The sequence below is a fragment of the Sceloporus occidentalis genome, unplaced genomic scaffold (assembly GCF_023333645.1).
Source record: "Sceloporus occidentalis isolate IW3139 unplaced genomic scaffold, rSceOcc1.0.p SCAF_3, whole genome shotgun sequence".
NCBI lineage: Eukaryota > Metazoa > Chordata > Lepidosauria > Squamata > Phrynosomatidae > Sceloporus > Sceloporus occidentalis.
Genome location: NW_028316983.1, coordinates 40062824 through 40076682, shown reverse-complemented (window position 1 = coordinate 40076682; position 13859 = coordinate 40062824). Strand labels below are relative to the sequence as shown.

At 38.7% G+C, this 13859-nt stretch overlaps 1 protein-coding gene across 3 annotated transcripts; it reads right to left on the bottom strand.

Annotated features, from left to right (window-relative positions):
* Positions 1-1345: 1345 nt before the first annotated feature.
* On the bottom strand, positions 1346-11609 carry PXMP4 (peroxisomal membrane protein 4). Of its 3 annotated transcripts, none has more exons than XM_089514091.1 (6): positions 11469-11609; positions 9592-9654; positions 7398-7596; positions 6280-6470; positions 3686-3741; positions 1346-1480 (listed from the first exon to the last, which is right to left on the bottom strand). In XM_089514091.1, the coding sequence occupies exons 1-6, from the start codon at positions 11579-11581 to the stop codon at positions 1413-1415; spliced, it is 690 nt and encodes a 229-aa protein (XP_089370217.1). In that variant the 5' UTR covers positions 11582-11609; the 3' UTR covers positions 1346-1412. The 3 variants fall into 3 exon arrangements, 1 of the variants encoding a protein (XP_089370217.1); XR_016280394.1 differs by having other exon boundaries at positions 1450-1480; positions 6124-6470; XR_016280395.1 differs by having other exon boundaries at positions 1450-1480; positions 6269-6470.
* Between the last annotated feature and the right edge of the window lie 2250 nt (positions 11610-13859).

Below are 13859 nucleotides of genomic sequence, written 5' to 3'. Positions count from 1 at the left end.
GATAATCAATGTAATTGTATTTTTATATTACAATGTGTTGTGGTTTTAGATGTAGCAATAGCAATAGCAAGTACATTTCTATACCACTTATCAGAGCACTTAAGCACTCCCTTAGCGGTTTACAATGTGCAACATAATGTATATGTGTTTGCTTAATGTATATGTTTTAATCACATTCTGAACCACCTCGGATCCCAATAATGGGGAAAGGTGGGACTTAAATAAAATATAAATAAATTAATAATTCAGATTGTGATGCATGCAGTTGGGCTAGTGGAAATAAGACTTGCTCTCCTTCCCATCAGCTCTTCCAGCCTGCTACACTAACTATTAAGATCCTTACAGAATGGGGTGAGGTATGGCAATTAAAAGATGTTGTCACAGGTAATGCAAACATGTAAGTTGTCCCCAGCTTTACAAATGGCAGAATTCAAATTTCTAGAATAAGGCCCGGTATAGCCAGGCAAAAAGCGCTGGTCTGTATGCGGGGTGAAGGCTAAGCATCCCCTCTCACAATCCTCCCCGCGCAGCCCAGGTGCCATCTTTGCACGCTCCAGTTCAGATGGCACATGCCTTGATGACGTCCCTTTGGCGCAGCGCCCAAATGGGGTGGTGCCAAAGCGGTTTGATCAAGCCGCCCGGCTTTGGCTATGGCACCTCTTCAGAGGCGCAAAAAGGAGCTGGAAAAACCGGCTCCTTTTTGTCCTCTGCGGAGGCTGGATTGGTGTTATGGTGTGCATTTGCCACCCCTTCCTGTCCATTTGTACAGGGCCTGACTTTTCTTTTCTTTTTTTAGCGTGCTTTAGCACTTATGTTCACAACATCTTTTCAGTGCCCCTTTGGAACCAACATAGCCAACAGTACTGAAAGGTAAGACAACTGCTTCATCTGAGTGTTTTAACTGGTGTTCACAACTGTCTATTTTCCGTTGTAAGAAAGGATACCAAATGGCAGTAACAATAGATTAGTTGCTTATGGTTTATCATTTCAAGACTGTTAAGAATATGTATCTAATTAAGAACTGTTTAATTTATAATATCAGTCATTTAGAGTAAGGACAGGCAACTTGGCGATAGTGGAAGACCCTACCGGCAAACAGACAACTGGACAGCTGCAGCTAATATACATATTTAATTGCTCTCCATAATTTGCATATCATTTTAATGAAGATGGCAGATGCCAAATTACAGTTGACAGATATGTTACAATTGTAGAAGATCCTTAATCTGCAATTATTATTTTTTTAGTATGAAAAGCTTAAATCAACTTGTTGAATTCTGATATACAAACTGATATACAATTAAGAACTCTAGGGGGAAAAAGGAGTTTACACTTATTAAATCACCTTTTGTGCCCAATCCTTTAGTGTTTTCCATGTCGGTAACATTTACAGTAATAAGAAGCAGGCACATCTATTCAGAATGAAAGCTGGTATTCTCTGGACGCTTACAAGAATTTACAAGATGCATGTTGACCACCCCTACAAAATAACAATTACAACGAAAAGGGGGAAAATGTTACAGAGAAAGACCATTTTAATACAGATATTTTGTATTTCATTTGTTCCTGCTACTCCACTATCAAGTAAAAGGTATATCTAGCTGGCTTTTTGGCTAGGTCTTACTAAATAGCAGCTTAATTTTGTACAACAGTGTTGCTTGTTTTCGATTTTTCTGTTAACACTTTGAAACATCACACAAACCCAAAGGAAACAGAACATAACAGAATTAAAAAGGTGGCCATGTGTTAGGGAGATAAAACTGGTGGTAGATTCTTAAGGTCCATATGCAAGGAGAAACAGACATATAAATGTCATACAATGGCATATAAAATTTGTATAGATACAGTACAGTTGTAGGTATAGTATTGTGTATAGTGGCTGATGTAGGAAAAAACAAAATGACATATAAAGAAAAAAAAAAAGATTTCTCCCACAAGGGTATGTATAGATTAATAGAAAGGCACTTATAGGCTCTTGGCACTTTCAAGGCACTTACCTAATCCTATAGATAATATTTCATTTTCTGCCAATCAAGACTTGCAAATATACCTCATCATGGACCATCTAGCAAAACTCCAGATTTTGTAGAATATGTACAAGGCCATAAAGAGGTTTCAACTTTTTGCTTTTATGAGTTCAGTACAGTATTATATTTTCCTGAGCAACTGAACTAGTTCAGGCATTCAGCTCTGCCTTTTTCACCTTCCTTGCTTCTCCAATCCCTTGTTACCTTCTTGGACTATTTTAGCACTTCACAGAAACAGTATTGTTTAAACACAACAGAATCATAGGGATGGATAGTAGCCTAGCATTGGGAACAAAGCTCTCATGTTGAACAAAACACAAAAGAGCTGAGCCCTCAATGAGAAGCCACCGTTGAGCTGTTGTAAACATAGTGCATGTCTGTTTTGATCTTCCAAGTAAGGATAGTTGGGACTTGCTTAATTTTGATGTGCTGCTTGGGAGGTGGGTTGTCAAACGGCCTCCTTATTTCTGTTTGTGTTTCTTTCTTATTAGCATGAAAACCAAACAGAACACTTAGGCTGTTAAACAATGCAATCTGGAAAAGTGAGGAACAGAACATCCGTATCCAAGAGTCTTCAGACAGACCCATTACTTCTAGTTCACTTCATCAGCACACACTGGCATTGTTTAGTCACATTAGTGGCAGAAGGGATTCAACCTCGCCTACTGAGCCAAAGGAACAGTGGTAGATGTTAAACACTGTTGAAAATTATTCTGGCTACCTCCCTGGGAAATTGACTGACTTTGCAGCATAGCATTCTAGCCTTACACAGCAGGAAAGCAATCTGTAAAAAGGCCAGTTAATTGTCACAGACAGATATGTAAAGGGTGCTGTTGTGGTGGGATCAGAGTTTGATTTGTCTTATGGCAGTTCTGTGCTCTGTGAATTGCAGACAATGTTTCACACAGTTTGTTAGAAAAAGCTTGGTATTACTATTCTGGAGATGGAGAACAGAAAATATATGGAAGTTAAGGAAAGATATTGCAGGCACGGTTAAAAGTATCCTAAGTCTTTAGCTAGAAATAATTACTGGCAGTTGTTTGAGAAGCGGGCAATAGAAAATAGGGACATTGCATGGAGGCAACAAAATGTGTTTTGGTGAGGGCTGGAGGAATTCAGTGAAAGCCAAAGAAGACGGCCCATGTTGAGGAATTTCTCCTTTCATAATTATGCCATATGACAGGGAGTTTGTTGGCATAGTGGTTTGCAATTTTTTACATGGAGTAGTTAAGACTCAGACAATCAAAAGACAGTCATATACAAATAATCTGATCAAGACTGATGCTTAAGGATATATGGATATATGATATATGGATGCCAAAGAAACAAATAGTGCAGAGAAATGGGGTGGGGAACAGATGACAAAAATATTACAAATACTCAACAACGGAATGTTCCTATAATTTTAGAAAAATCATTGGCCCCGAGATTAAAAAATAAATTAAATCATCAGAAGATGGTTAGCAACTAAAGACAAAAAGAAATTCAGTGAAAAACCTCAACCAGTCTTTTTTTTTAGAAAATAAAAACCATGTTTTACAATACTTTAAATGCTCTTTAACCAGCATCTTCCCATTATACAGCTAGAATGTCTAAACAACATATATAAAAGAGCACACATCCATACCACTGAGAAGGGACTACAGTAGATCATGTACCTGCACTTTGGATACACTTTCTCCACAGCAGACCTACAGAACTCATGACGACTATTCTAAAGTGAAACAAGAACTGAGGTCAGATACTATAATTTATAAGGTGGGACATTTCAGATCTAGTGAATGCATGGATAAGATATATACTTATACTGAAGCAGAGAGATGCATAAACAGGAAGTAATACCGATATTTTGGGAACGATGGAACTCAATGTTTCCAAAATCCTCCCTTCCTTATTTAGTCTTGCACCATTCTTTTTGAATCACCTTATATTTACATTTTATTGAATGTTCTTCAAGCTGTTTTCAAACTTTTTAAAAAACAAAACACCACAGTGCCTTTCTTTCCACCCTGTGCAAGGCTAATGCAGGAAAATCTCTTGTAACCAAGCCAAATGATATGGCTATATTTTCATTTATTTGGCTAATTATCTGAGTAATTCTTAAATATTTTCTAGATTTCTCTACATATAAAAATGTAGATGACTGGAGGTAGTCATCTACTACCTATTGTTACATGAAATGCTACCCATTGTACCTAAAACATTGCCTCCTTCTGAATGCCACTGATTAGCAACTCATCATAATAGAAACTTCAGAATGAAGGTTTGATGGAACTCCAGTGACCAGTTGCAATGTCATTTTATCATCCTGTCTAGTTGCTACTGGATGTTTTCTACAGCAGAGGCTTGAAAAACTTCAAACATTGTAGGACTCTGAATTAGTAATTCTGTTTTTTATATCTGAAGGGTCTATAGATAATTCTCATTGTTTATCACATGGTGTGGTTGTAAATATATTTATCACATGGTGTTGTTATAAATATAATTTGGAATATGAAATTCTAGGATTGCTTTCACTGTTTGCAACATACAGTACTTAGGGATACATAGTACCCAGATACCCTACCATTCTCTCCCTTGTCACTTTGGTAGTTACTTGTGAAACCTTCCTGGTGTAGTGTTCAAAGACAGTGTGATGACAGGGTCATTTTAATGGTCCACTTAGAAATTTGGTTCTGTGACAGCAGATTGCTAATGAACAGCATTTTAAGCAAAGATATTCTTAGAGCCAAAATGTAATTTTCCAACAGTTGTAGCTGTGTATATAGCAGAGACAGTTTTAGTTGTGTATACGGTAACTGCATCTTTGGTTTCAGATGAAAAGAACTAAAACAAAGAAAAGTATTCCAGCATTACAGAAACACAAACACCCCACCAATAATGAGAAACATCATAACAAATGTAGATAATTCATTTGCTGCTGTCACCACCACCATACTTCATCTTTTGACTCTTGAACCTGGAATGTATGACCAATAAATCTCAGGCATTTCTATACAATGTTGATTATATTTTTAAAAAACCTACCATAGGATGCATGTATCTTTAGCAAACTCTAGCTCTGCTTCTTGCCTTTTAAAAAATATTAACTTAGGTCCAGTACAGATTGCCGCTTTGCAGCGGCGTGAGTCCGAAATTAGGGCTCGGGAGAGTGCAGCACCCACACGCTCTGTGCTCTCCCGGCACCATTTTGGGTGTGCATGTGTTCAGATGGTGCGTATGCTGATGACATGCCTTGTGCGCTGCGTCCAAACAGCGCAACGCACAAGAGACGTCACCGCACCGCTCCAGGGTGCTAATGGCACCTTGGCAGCAGCACGGAAATGAGCTGTGTTCCGCAGCTCATTTTTGGAGTGGATTGTTGCTGCGTCTGTGCAGCTGTGGTGGCAATGATCCAGAGGAGAAACATCTCTTCTCATCTACACAGCCCCTTAGTCTTTTTTTTAAATGCACCTTTACAGGTTGTTATATATCCTTAAAACAGAAATAGAAAATATGGAAAGAAGATAAATCAAAAGTTTTCAAGTACCATGTTTACAGAGACAAAATCCTAAATCTTTATATATTACTATCTGTCATGGAGACAACTGTCTTGTTTTTGCAATTGCTCACTGAGGAAGCAGGGAAGGATTCAGTGTGTATAAGCAACCAGAGAGTTAGTTACATCATCTGGCATTTCAGCATTATGTAAGATAATATAATTTTTCAAGTATTTAAATGAACTGTTTATAGCTTATTTTTCCATCTGCAAAGCAGTTCCACAGTTATTTAGAAAATGAAAGGCGAAGTTTCTTCCATTTTCACAGAATCATTGAGTTGGAAGAGACAAGGGCCATCCAGTCCAACCCCCTGCCATGCAATAAATCACAATCAAAGCATTTTGGACCAGTGCACTTAGGAGCATGTTTTCCCAACCAAAAAGCAACTCTACAACTCTTTATTTTAGACAAGGAAATGTGGTCTTTTGCAGAACAAAGAAACACTTTAGACAACTTTGCTTGCAATGACCCCTTTTCAAGCTGTAATCAACAAAATCCAGCAGCTAACACAAAACACTATGGCCAGACTGAAGTAGAGATTCACATTAAACACTAACCACAGTAAATTTTCAGAAAAATCTGTACAGGTAAAAGTAAGTATTGCTGCTGGAATGTGCCATTATGCAAAAATCTTTCAAGACTGTTTGGCAGCAGGTCTTTTGTTATATACAAGAAAGTCAGAAACATCATGCCAGACATTACTGTCATCATACAGGTAGGTCATGGAGGATTGCAATGATGGTTGTAGAGTGTGTCGGTGATACTCAAAGAGCCAGAGAACAATTCCCCAAACCAGGGAAGCAAAGAGTGGGAAAGGATCTTGTTTTGGCTCTGGGATGTAACCTTTCTCCACTGCCAGTCGAGACAAACCAAACAGGATGCGAGACAACAGGTACATGTTTATCTGTGTGGGGGGAAATGTGAATGTTATAAGACAAATAATATATGTCAAAAGCCAAATTATTTCAAACAGTCTTTCACTCACATCATCACAATTGTTATACCAATTTCTTTTCTATTACAGCATTTTTGGATTCTCTTAACTGGAATGCTGGCATTTTAACATGGATTCATATACATCTGTTATAAAATATAGGTGCTTGAAAAAAGGACTGCATGTGCAACCTTGGCCCAATTGCAGTGTTACTATTTTCTTCCAATTTTCCTGACTGAAAAGTAAAGAGAAGTCATATGTAATTGCATTTGTTCTACATAATTGCAAACTGCTTTGAATCCACTTTTGTGGGGAAATGTGGCCTACACACCGAATAAACAAACTTTTCCCTGGAGTCCCAATTCTCCCCGCCCCTGGCTTGGCAATGGCAATATAAACAGATTATCTTTCTGCCATATATGTCTAGTTTTGCAAAAATATCATGAACTGCAATTTTTCAGAAACAACATATTGGGCCAGGAAGAGAGAGAGGTATATTATACCAGAGGATTAAAAAAGAATGGTACAAAAGTAAAACTGTTCTTATTCAGTCTTGCACCATTGTTTTTGAATCACCTTGTATTTACACACTGAATGCCTGATCAAAATAGGCAGCTAAGCAATGGATAGGATAGTAGCAAGGGAGACCTCCTAATGCTCTGCTATAACAACTTCTTTCCCATCATCACTGTCATTAGCACTTCAATGAATAGAACACAGCAAGGTATGGACTAGTTCATTTTATTGTGCCTAAAAGCTTTAACTGGAAGGGCATAAACAGAAATTCAGAACAGAAGAGCAAAATAAAGCAACATCAATCATTATTATCACTTGATTGTAATTATGCATTGGATGGGCAGAAACAGAAATCCAGCAGAACACAACAAAGTTGCTTACCTGGCTGTTAATATTATTATTTTCCCCAAACACTAACCAGCCTCCAATGCAGGCTGCAAGAAAGGAGTGAAAAGGAATCTTCTTCCCCTGCACTCGCAACTGTAAGGCCATCAGACCCTTGTATGTGAATACAAAGTAGGCCAGGTTTCTGGAATGAGTATAAGTAGCCCGAATAATGGCTTTCAATTTCTCCCCTAAGCTGAAGAGAAGAAATTAAGAATTATTATTACACATAATAAACTATACAAACAGTCCAAATAGCCATAATTCATTGTGTGCCAATAGCAAAATACTACTGACACATATTTAAAGTTCGTGAGAATTAAAAAGAGAATATATTCATACCCATATCAATCTGCAGATTTAGTCAGCCTTGAAGCTTTAGAAATTCCCATAACTAATACAGTAACTTCTAGTACAACTTTAAAGACTAACACCTCTATTAAGGCATATGCATTTGTGAATTAAGAGTCCCCATTATCAGGCGTATGAAGATATATCATAAATTCATGGTTTTATATGTGCACACACACACACACACGATGGAGGAACAAGAGTGGTAAACTGTGAGGTTACAAAGTAATAAAACATGAGATTTTTTTTTGTGAAGTCCCACACTTAGGACTCAAAGATACTCAAAACAGATTTTTTTTTTAAATGTTATACATAAAACCAACAATGATTGAAATCCTATATGGATCAGCACAGTGTAGTAATTACGTATGTGAACCTATGCTAGCCTGAGCCATATACCAGCCCCTGGACTTAGCAAGCAGCCTCAGAAGCCCTCCTTTCATGGCTATTCTGTGACTAATGGGAACTGAACAGAGCACTGGAGTGTCTGTCTGTGTCCCCTTAGCCACCTTTAGTTATAAAGATGTTACAAAGATGTAGTCAGATACATCTCTGATCCTGTGGGTTCCACATGAGCCACAGAACGATTAGTCCAGGTTCCAGGGCTGTATGGAAAGCTGTGGGGAGGAACCTCTGGGTTCTGAGAAGGAAGGGGGAATACCAAGTTCACAGCACCAACAAATTATCAAACATAATCTTGGGGATCACATTTCCATGAGGACAGTGAAAACAAAAAGATGAGACAACAAATACCAACATGTCTTTTAAATCTTATTCTCAGTAATTAATCCCTAGAATATGCATTAAAGCTTTTATATATATATTGGGGGGGGGGGGGGGGCATAACAGAGCTGGGAAACCAACGAACAGTGATATCGGTGGGGAAGGAGATGGACAATCTGGGGACCCTGAAGGACTGGATTTGGACCCACAGTCTGATATTCTCCACATCCAGTATATATTGATTTGTTTGTCTTACTTGGAATTCAGACATGCATTTTAATGGCATCTAATATTAAAATTACATGCATGATTTTTCAGTAGAAAGCCTCCCTGAACTAACAGGACTCAGGCAGCTATTCTATATACAGCTTCTGGAAGTAAATGCCACTGACTTCAGTGGGCCTACTTTCTTCTGAGAAGACATTGGTCTGTTACAGACAGCCAAAATAAAGCTGCTTCGAGTCACAGTGGAGGAATGGTGTTTCAATGATGCATGCATCCTAAGAGTCCAGAAGTCGCACCAAACCCACGTTCCAGCCCTAAGGACTGGAGCGTAGCTTTGGTGTGGCTTCTGGACTCTTAGGACGCATGCATCATTGAAACACCATACTTCCACTGTGACTCGAAGCAGCTTTATTTTGGCTGTCTGTAACAGGCCATACACAGTATTGCACTGTTACTTCCAAACTGCTAGTGCTGACTTTGGATAGCAGCTAAAATTTTATGAGACACGAAAAAGGACTTGCTTCTAAATATTCATGCATATATTGATGGTTTAGGCTGACCTCCTAAATTCATTTAGTACCAAGTAAATCCTTAATGAAAGTTTGGTTTGAATAATACCAGTAAGATGGCAACAAACTTATAAAAGTATTACTGGTAGTCTCTTAATTACAAATAAAAACAGATAACTCATCTAATATAAGAAGAAAAAGTTAATCTGTCAAAAAGACAGAGTGAAAAAAACCACGTGAAAAATACATAGCAATGGCTTCAACATGTTCAGAAAGCATTATTTTTAATAACTACAAGAGCTTAACTTCACATGCCCTTATAAATAAATAAAATCATGCTTATAAATAAATGGTTCATAGATTTCAGACCAACAGAGATGTACCTTCCACTCCTGAAGAGAAATGTCATTACCAACGCATGAGGGGCGCGGATTTTTGCTCCATAACTGCCAAAAGGGAAAAAAGAAAATACATAAAATACACAAAAAATAATGTTTCAATGTTATTTTGTTCTATGAATATGTGTCTCATTAGCCATAAAGCAACCACGTCTGCAGAGAAAACATCTCTATTATATGTTAGGCAAACAGGTTGCACAAGCTGGCTGGACTTGCTCTACAAGTAACTTTCTTCAGTAGCAGAATAAAAACATGTTGTAGTAGCAAGAGAAGTTTAAAATGGCTGCTTAGCACAGTACGCAAGTCTGACATTTTCAACTTTACAACCTTGCTGTAAAAAAGTATTATTTGTGCTCTGATTTGCTTTAGTTGAACTTACTTTCCAGCACATTTACAATTTTCTTTAAAATGGAAATCACTGGACATCTAACATTTCACAGACAAGTAAAAGAACATCCTTGCTCCAAGGTAATTAACTATGTAAAGCAAGAGAAGATTGAATAAAACAAGGCTAATCAAAAGCTTACAATGCAAATACAAATGGGCATACTCTGAAAGCTACTAGATGGCTAGAATTAAGACACAAATATCCTTCAGAAAAGCTCCCTATGGGTAAATCAAATGGAAAATACACATTTGCCCAGATATAATACAGAAATCCTTAAGCGTATAAATTTCAAAACACTTTGAGATGAGAGAAGCAGAAGTGACTCTATGGCAAACTTTAGACACCTGAGAAAGATCAGATCCAAAATGAAACTGTGTGCTAGTCAAAAGAACGAAATGGTAGTTTAACACAATCACAACAGCTGAAGCAGATGGGTTGCTTTTAACAACGGGTCAAGATTGGGGGCACAGAGAGTTAATGAAATAAACTGGGGAATGGTGGGACAGGAACTGTAAAAGTTCTGGTAAAGTATCGCCCGACTGTAGATTTTGGTGTTATTGGAGTAGATAGTAAAGAACAGATGAGTTTTAGAGATACATGATATAAAGACAAAGGCAAGAGGATTCAGCAGCAAATCAGGTTTATTGGATATCGATATCATCATCATCACTTTTATCTTTATTGATTCCTCCCCTTTCTCTGGGAGGCAGCTTAGAAATTAAAACAATTACAATATCGTTAAAACATACAAAATGCCAGGGCAGCTAAAGTGGTGTCAAACTCTGCCGTGAGGAGGCAGCCATAGCCAGAGGCTCTTTTCCCCGATTGTTTGTGTTTTAAAACCACGTTTGTTAATAGTTGTAAGCCGCCTTGAGGCCCAGTCTCAGGAAAAGAGGGAAGAGGAATGAATAAACGAATAATGGCAATGCTGATGGTGGGCTCCAGCCTGGATGGAAACCCAAGCTAAGGAGTCTATGCCCACATTTCCTGCACCAGGACTGGCTCTTAATTACGATTGGTCCTTAATGCGAATTAGAGGGCATCTGGCCCAGTCCCCATCCCAAGTGGCTACATAAAGCAGGATGAAGAGATGTCATAAGCCCAGAGGAGGGCAAGGAGCCATAAAATGTAGGACTTCCAAGAAAATGTAGGACTCGGCCAAATAAAAGCTCGAAACGTTCGCATTGGTAGCAATTCATGCTTCTTAGTCGGGCTCAGAATGGAGGACATTCTGGAATTCCTCCCGGACAGAACAAAAGACGCGAAAGTACTTCTATGAATATAAAACGCATGCTTCTTAGTGCTGCTCAAAATGGAGCAGAGTCTGGAATTCCTCCTGGAAAGGAAGGCTAAAAAGCGCTCCTCTAAATGTAAATCCGTTTGGGAATGCCTCCCGGACAGAAGAGGCTGCCAGAAGCCCTTAGGCGCAGCGCGCGAGAGAGGCCGCCTCCCCTCGCCCCGATCCCCGCCTTACACGGCTCCGTTGCGGAAGCCCTTGAGGACAGCCAGCGCCGCCCGGTATCTGCGCTGCTGCAGGAGGGAGTTGAGCGCGTAGAGCGCGGTCCTCAGCATCGCCTCGGCCCCCATTGTCGCCGGAGCACCCCACTTCCGGTCCCCCAAGAGCCACTTCCGGCCGCCCGTCAAGGGACCGGAAGTGCAGTCCTCACGAATGGAGTCCGGGCGGAAGACGCGCCCCACCAACTGGGGTTCCGAAGAAAGGCACACGAGGAGAGGATATTGCTATCAATACCATCATTCTCATTCTCAATATTGGTGATACTGGTAGTAGATCTAGTGTGCGTGTCTTTGTCTATGGGTTTTAAATATATGTGTGTGTGTGTATATATAAATATACACATGCCCAGATACATATACACACGTGTATGTGTACACACACACATATATACACGTGTGTCTGCATGTATATATATATACTGTATATGTATACACATACATCTATATATATATACACACACGTGTGTATGTGTATAAATATAAACATACTCATATCTAGATAGATGTATATATATAGATACATGTGTGTGTATATAATATATATATATGTGTGTGTGTGTGTGCGTGTGCATGTATATATACAGTATACATATGGATGTATGTGTGTATAAATATACACATACTCATATACACACACAGACACACACACACATATATATACACATGTGTGTGCATGCATATATATGTATGTGTATAAATATATACATACTCATATATATATATGTGTGTGTGTGTGTATGTACACATACACACACACACACACACACACCTACATTTGCTGTTGTTATGTGTCTTCAAGTCATTAGAGACCATAAGGCAAACCTATCATGGGGTTTATATCTGCAGATATACATACGTACATACACACACACATACATTGTTGTTGTGTGCCTTCCAGGCGACTCTTATCATGGGGGTTTCTTGGAAAGATTTCTTCAGAGTGGGTTTGCCATTGCCATCCTCTGAGGCTGAGAGAGTGTGACTTGCCAAAGGTCACCCAGTGGGTTTCATGGCTGAGCTGGAATTCAAGTCCTGGTTGCCAGAGCCAAAGTTCAACAGTGAAACCACTACGCAACACAGGCTCCCTACACAAACACAAACTCCCCCCTATATACAGACACATAGACACACACAGACACATATATTTATATGTAAACACACACATATATCCATGCATCCATAAATACTGTACACACACACACACACACATCAACAAGTTTAATTATTAGTCAGCTGACCATATCAATAGAATACTAAATACAATTACAAAATATAAAACACAAGATAAAAAGACCAAAATATCCGCATACATACAAAGATAAAACAGGATCACACCTAAAACTCATATACGGGGTTAAAACAGATACAGACTAAATAAAATCAAATTTAATAAAATGGGATACAAAATAAAATAGTCTAAGATAAAACTGGCTAAAACAGAGTGGGGCATAACAGTAAAACACGCACACACACACTCTTTAAAATCTATCTATCCATCTCCAACAAATATCTTTCTGCACGCACACACATGCACTAATGGAGCACTGAACATTTACATTCAATTCAATGCTAAAGTCGAATCCAACATGTCAGAAGTCTAATACTTCAGCAAGTCTGCAATGTGGAACTACATGAATATCAAAATATTCAGTCATGATCCATGGGGACAGCTATGTTTCTTAATGTGTGTATCAACACATTTTTTTGCACATTTCAAAAATAAGAATAATGACATTTTCCCCAGACCATAAGATCTAAATGTAGAAGAGCCCCAGCCCCTCTTTTCGCTCTAAGATTTGGTCTTATTTCATAATTTTATTTTCAAATCCTGTGGAGCACAGGGTACGCTGCTTCCAAATCAAGCTATAACAATGTCCCATGGCCTCCTGTGTGCAGCTGCCACTTTCACTCTTTAATGGAAAGAAAGAAAAAACATGGTGTCAAAAGTAACCAGGAAGTCTTTTCTACAGCTGAAGAAGATTGTCAGTTTGAGAGCTTTTAAGGCATGTGAATGAGTGCCAAACCATCTTGACAGTTCGACCAACTGTTCATTTACCTTTCTCAGTTATGAGCGCGCTCCCTGTCTCTTTATACTGCACCCAGCCGTTGAACTCTAATTATTAAAGGCACTAATTAAGATAATTCTGTTTTCTTGTAAAGACATCATATTTCAGACAGCCAGACACAGTATTTTTACCCAGCAGTAATAGGAAAGTATTTGATTTTTTTCTCCTGCAAACACCTTTGTTCTGAAAAAGTTGGCTGAATCTGTTTTAGGCCAATGTCTGGTTGACACTGCCCCCTACTGGATCATCTACAAATTTACAAAATTGACTGGTCCAAAACACAC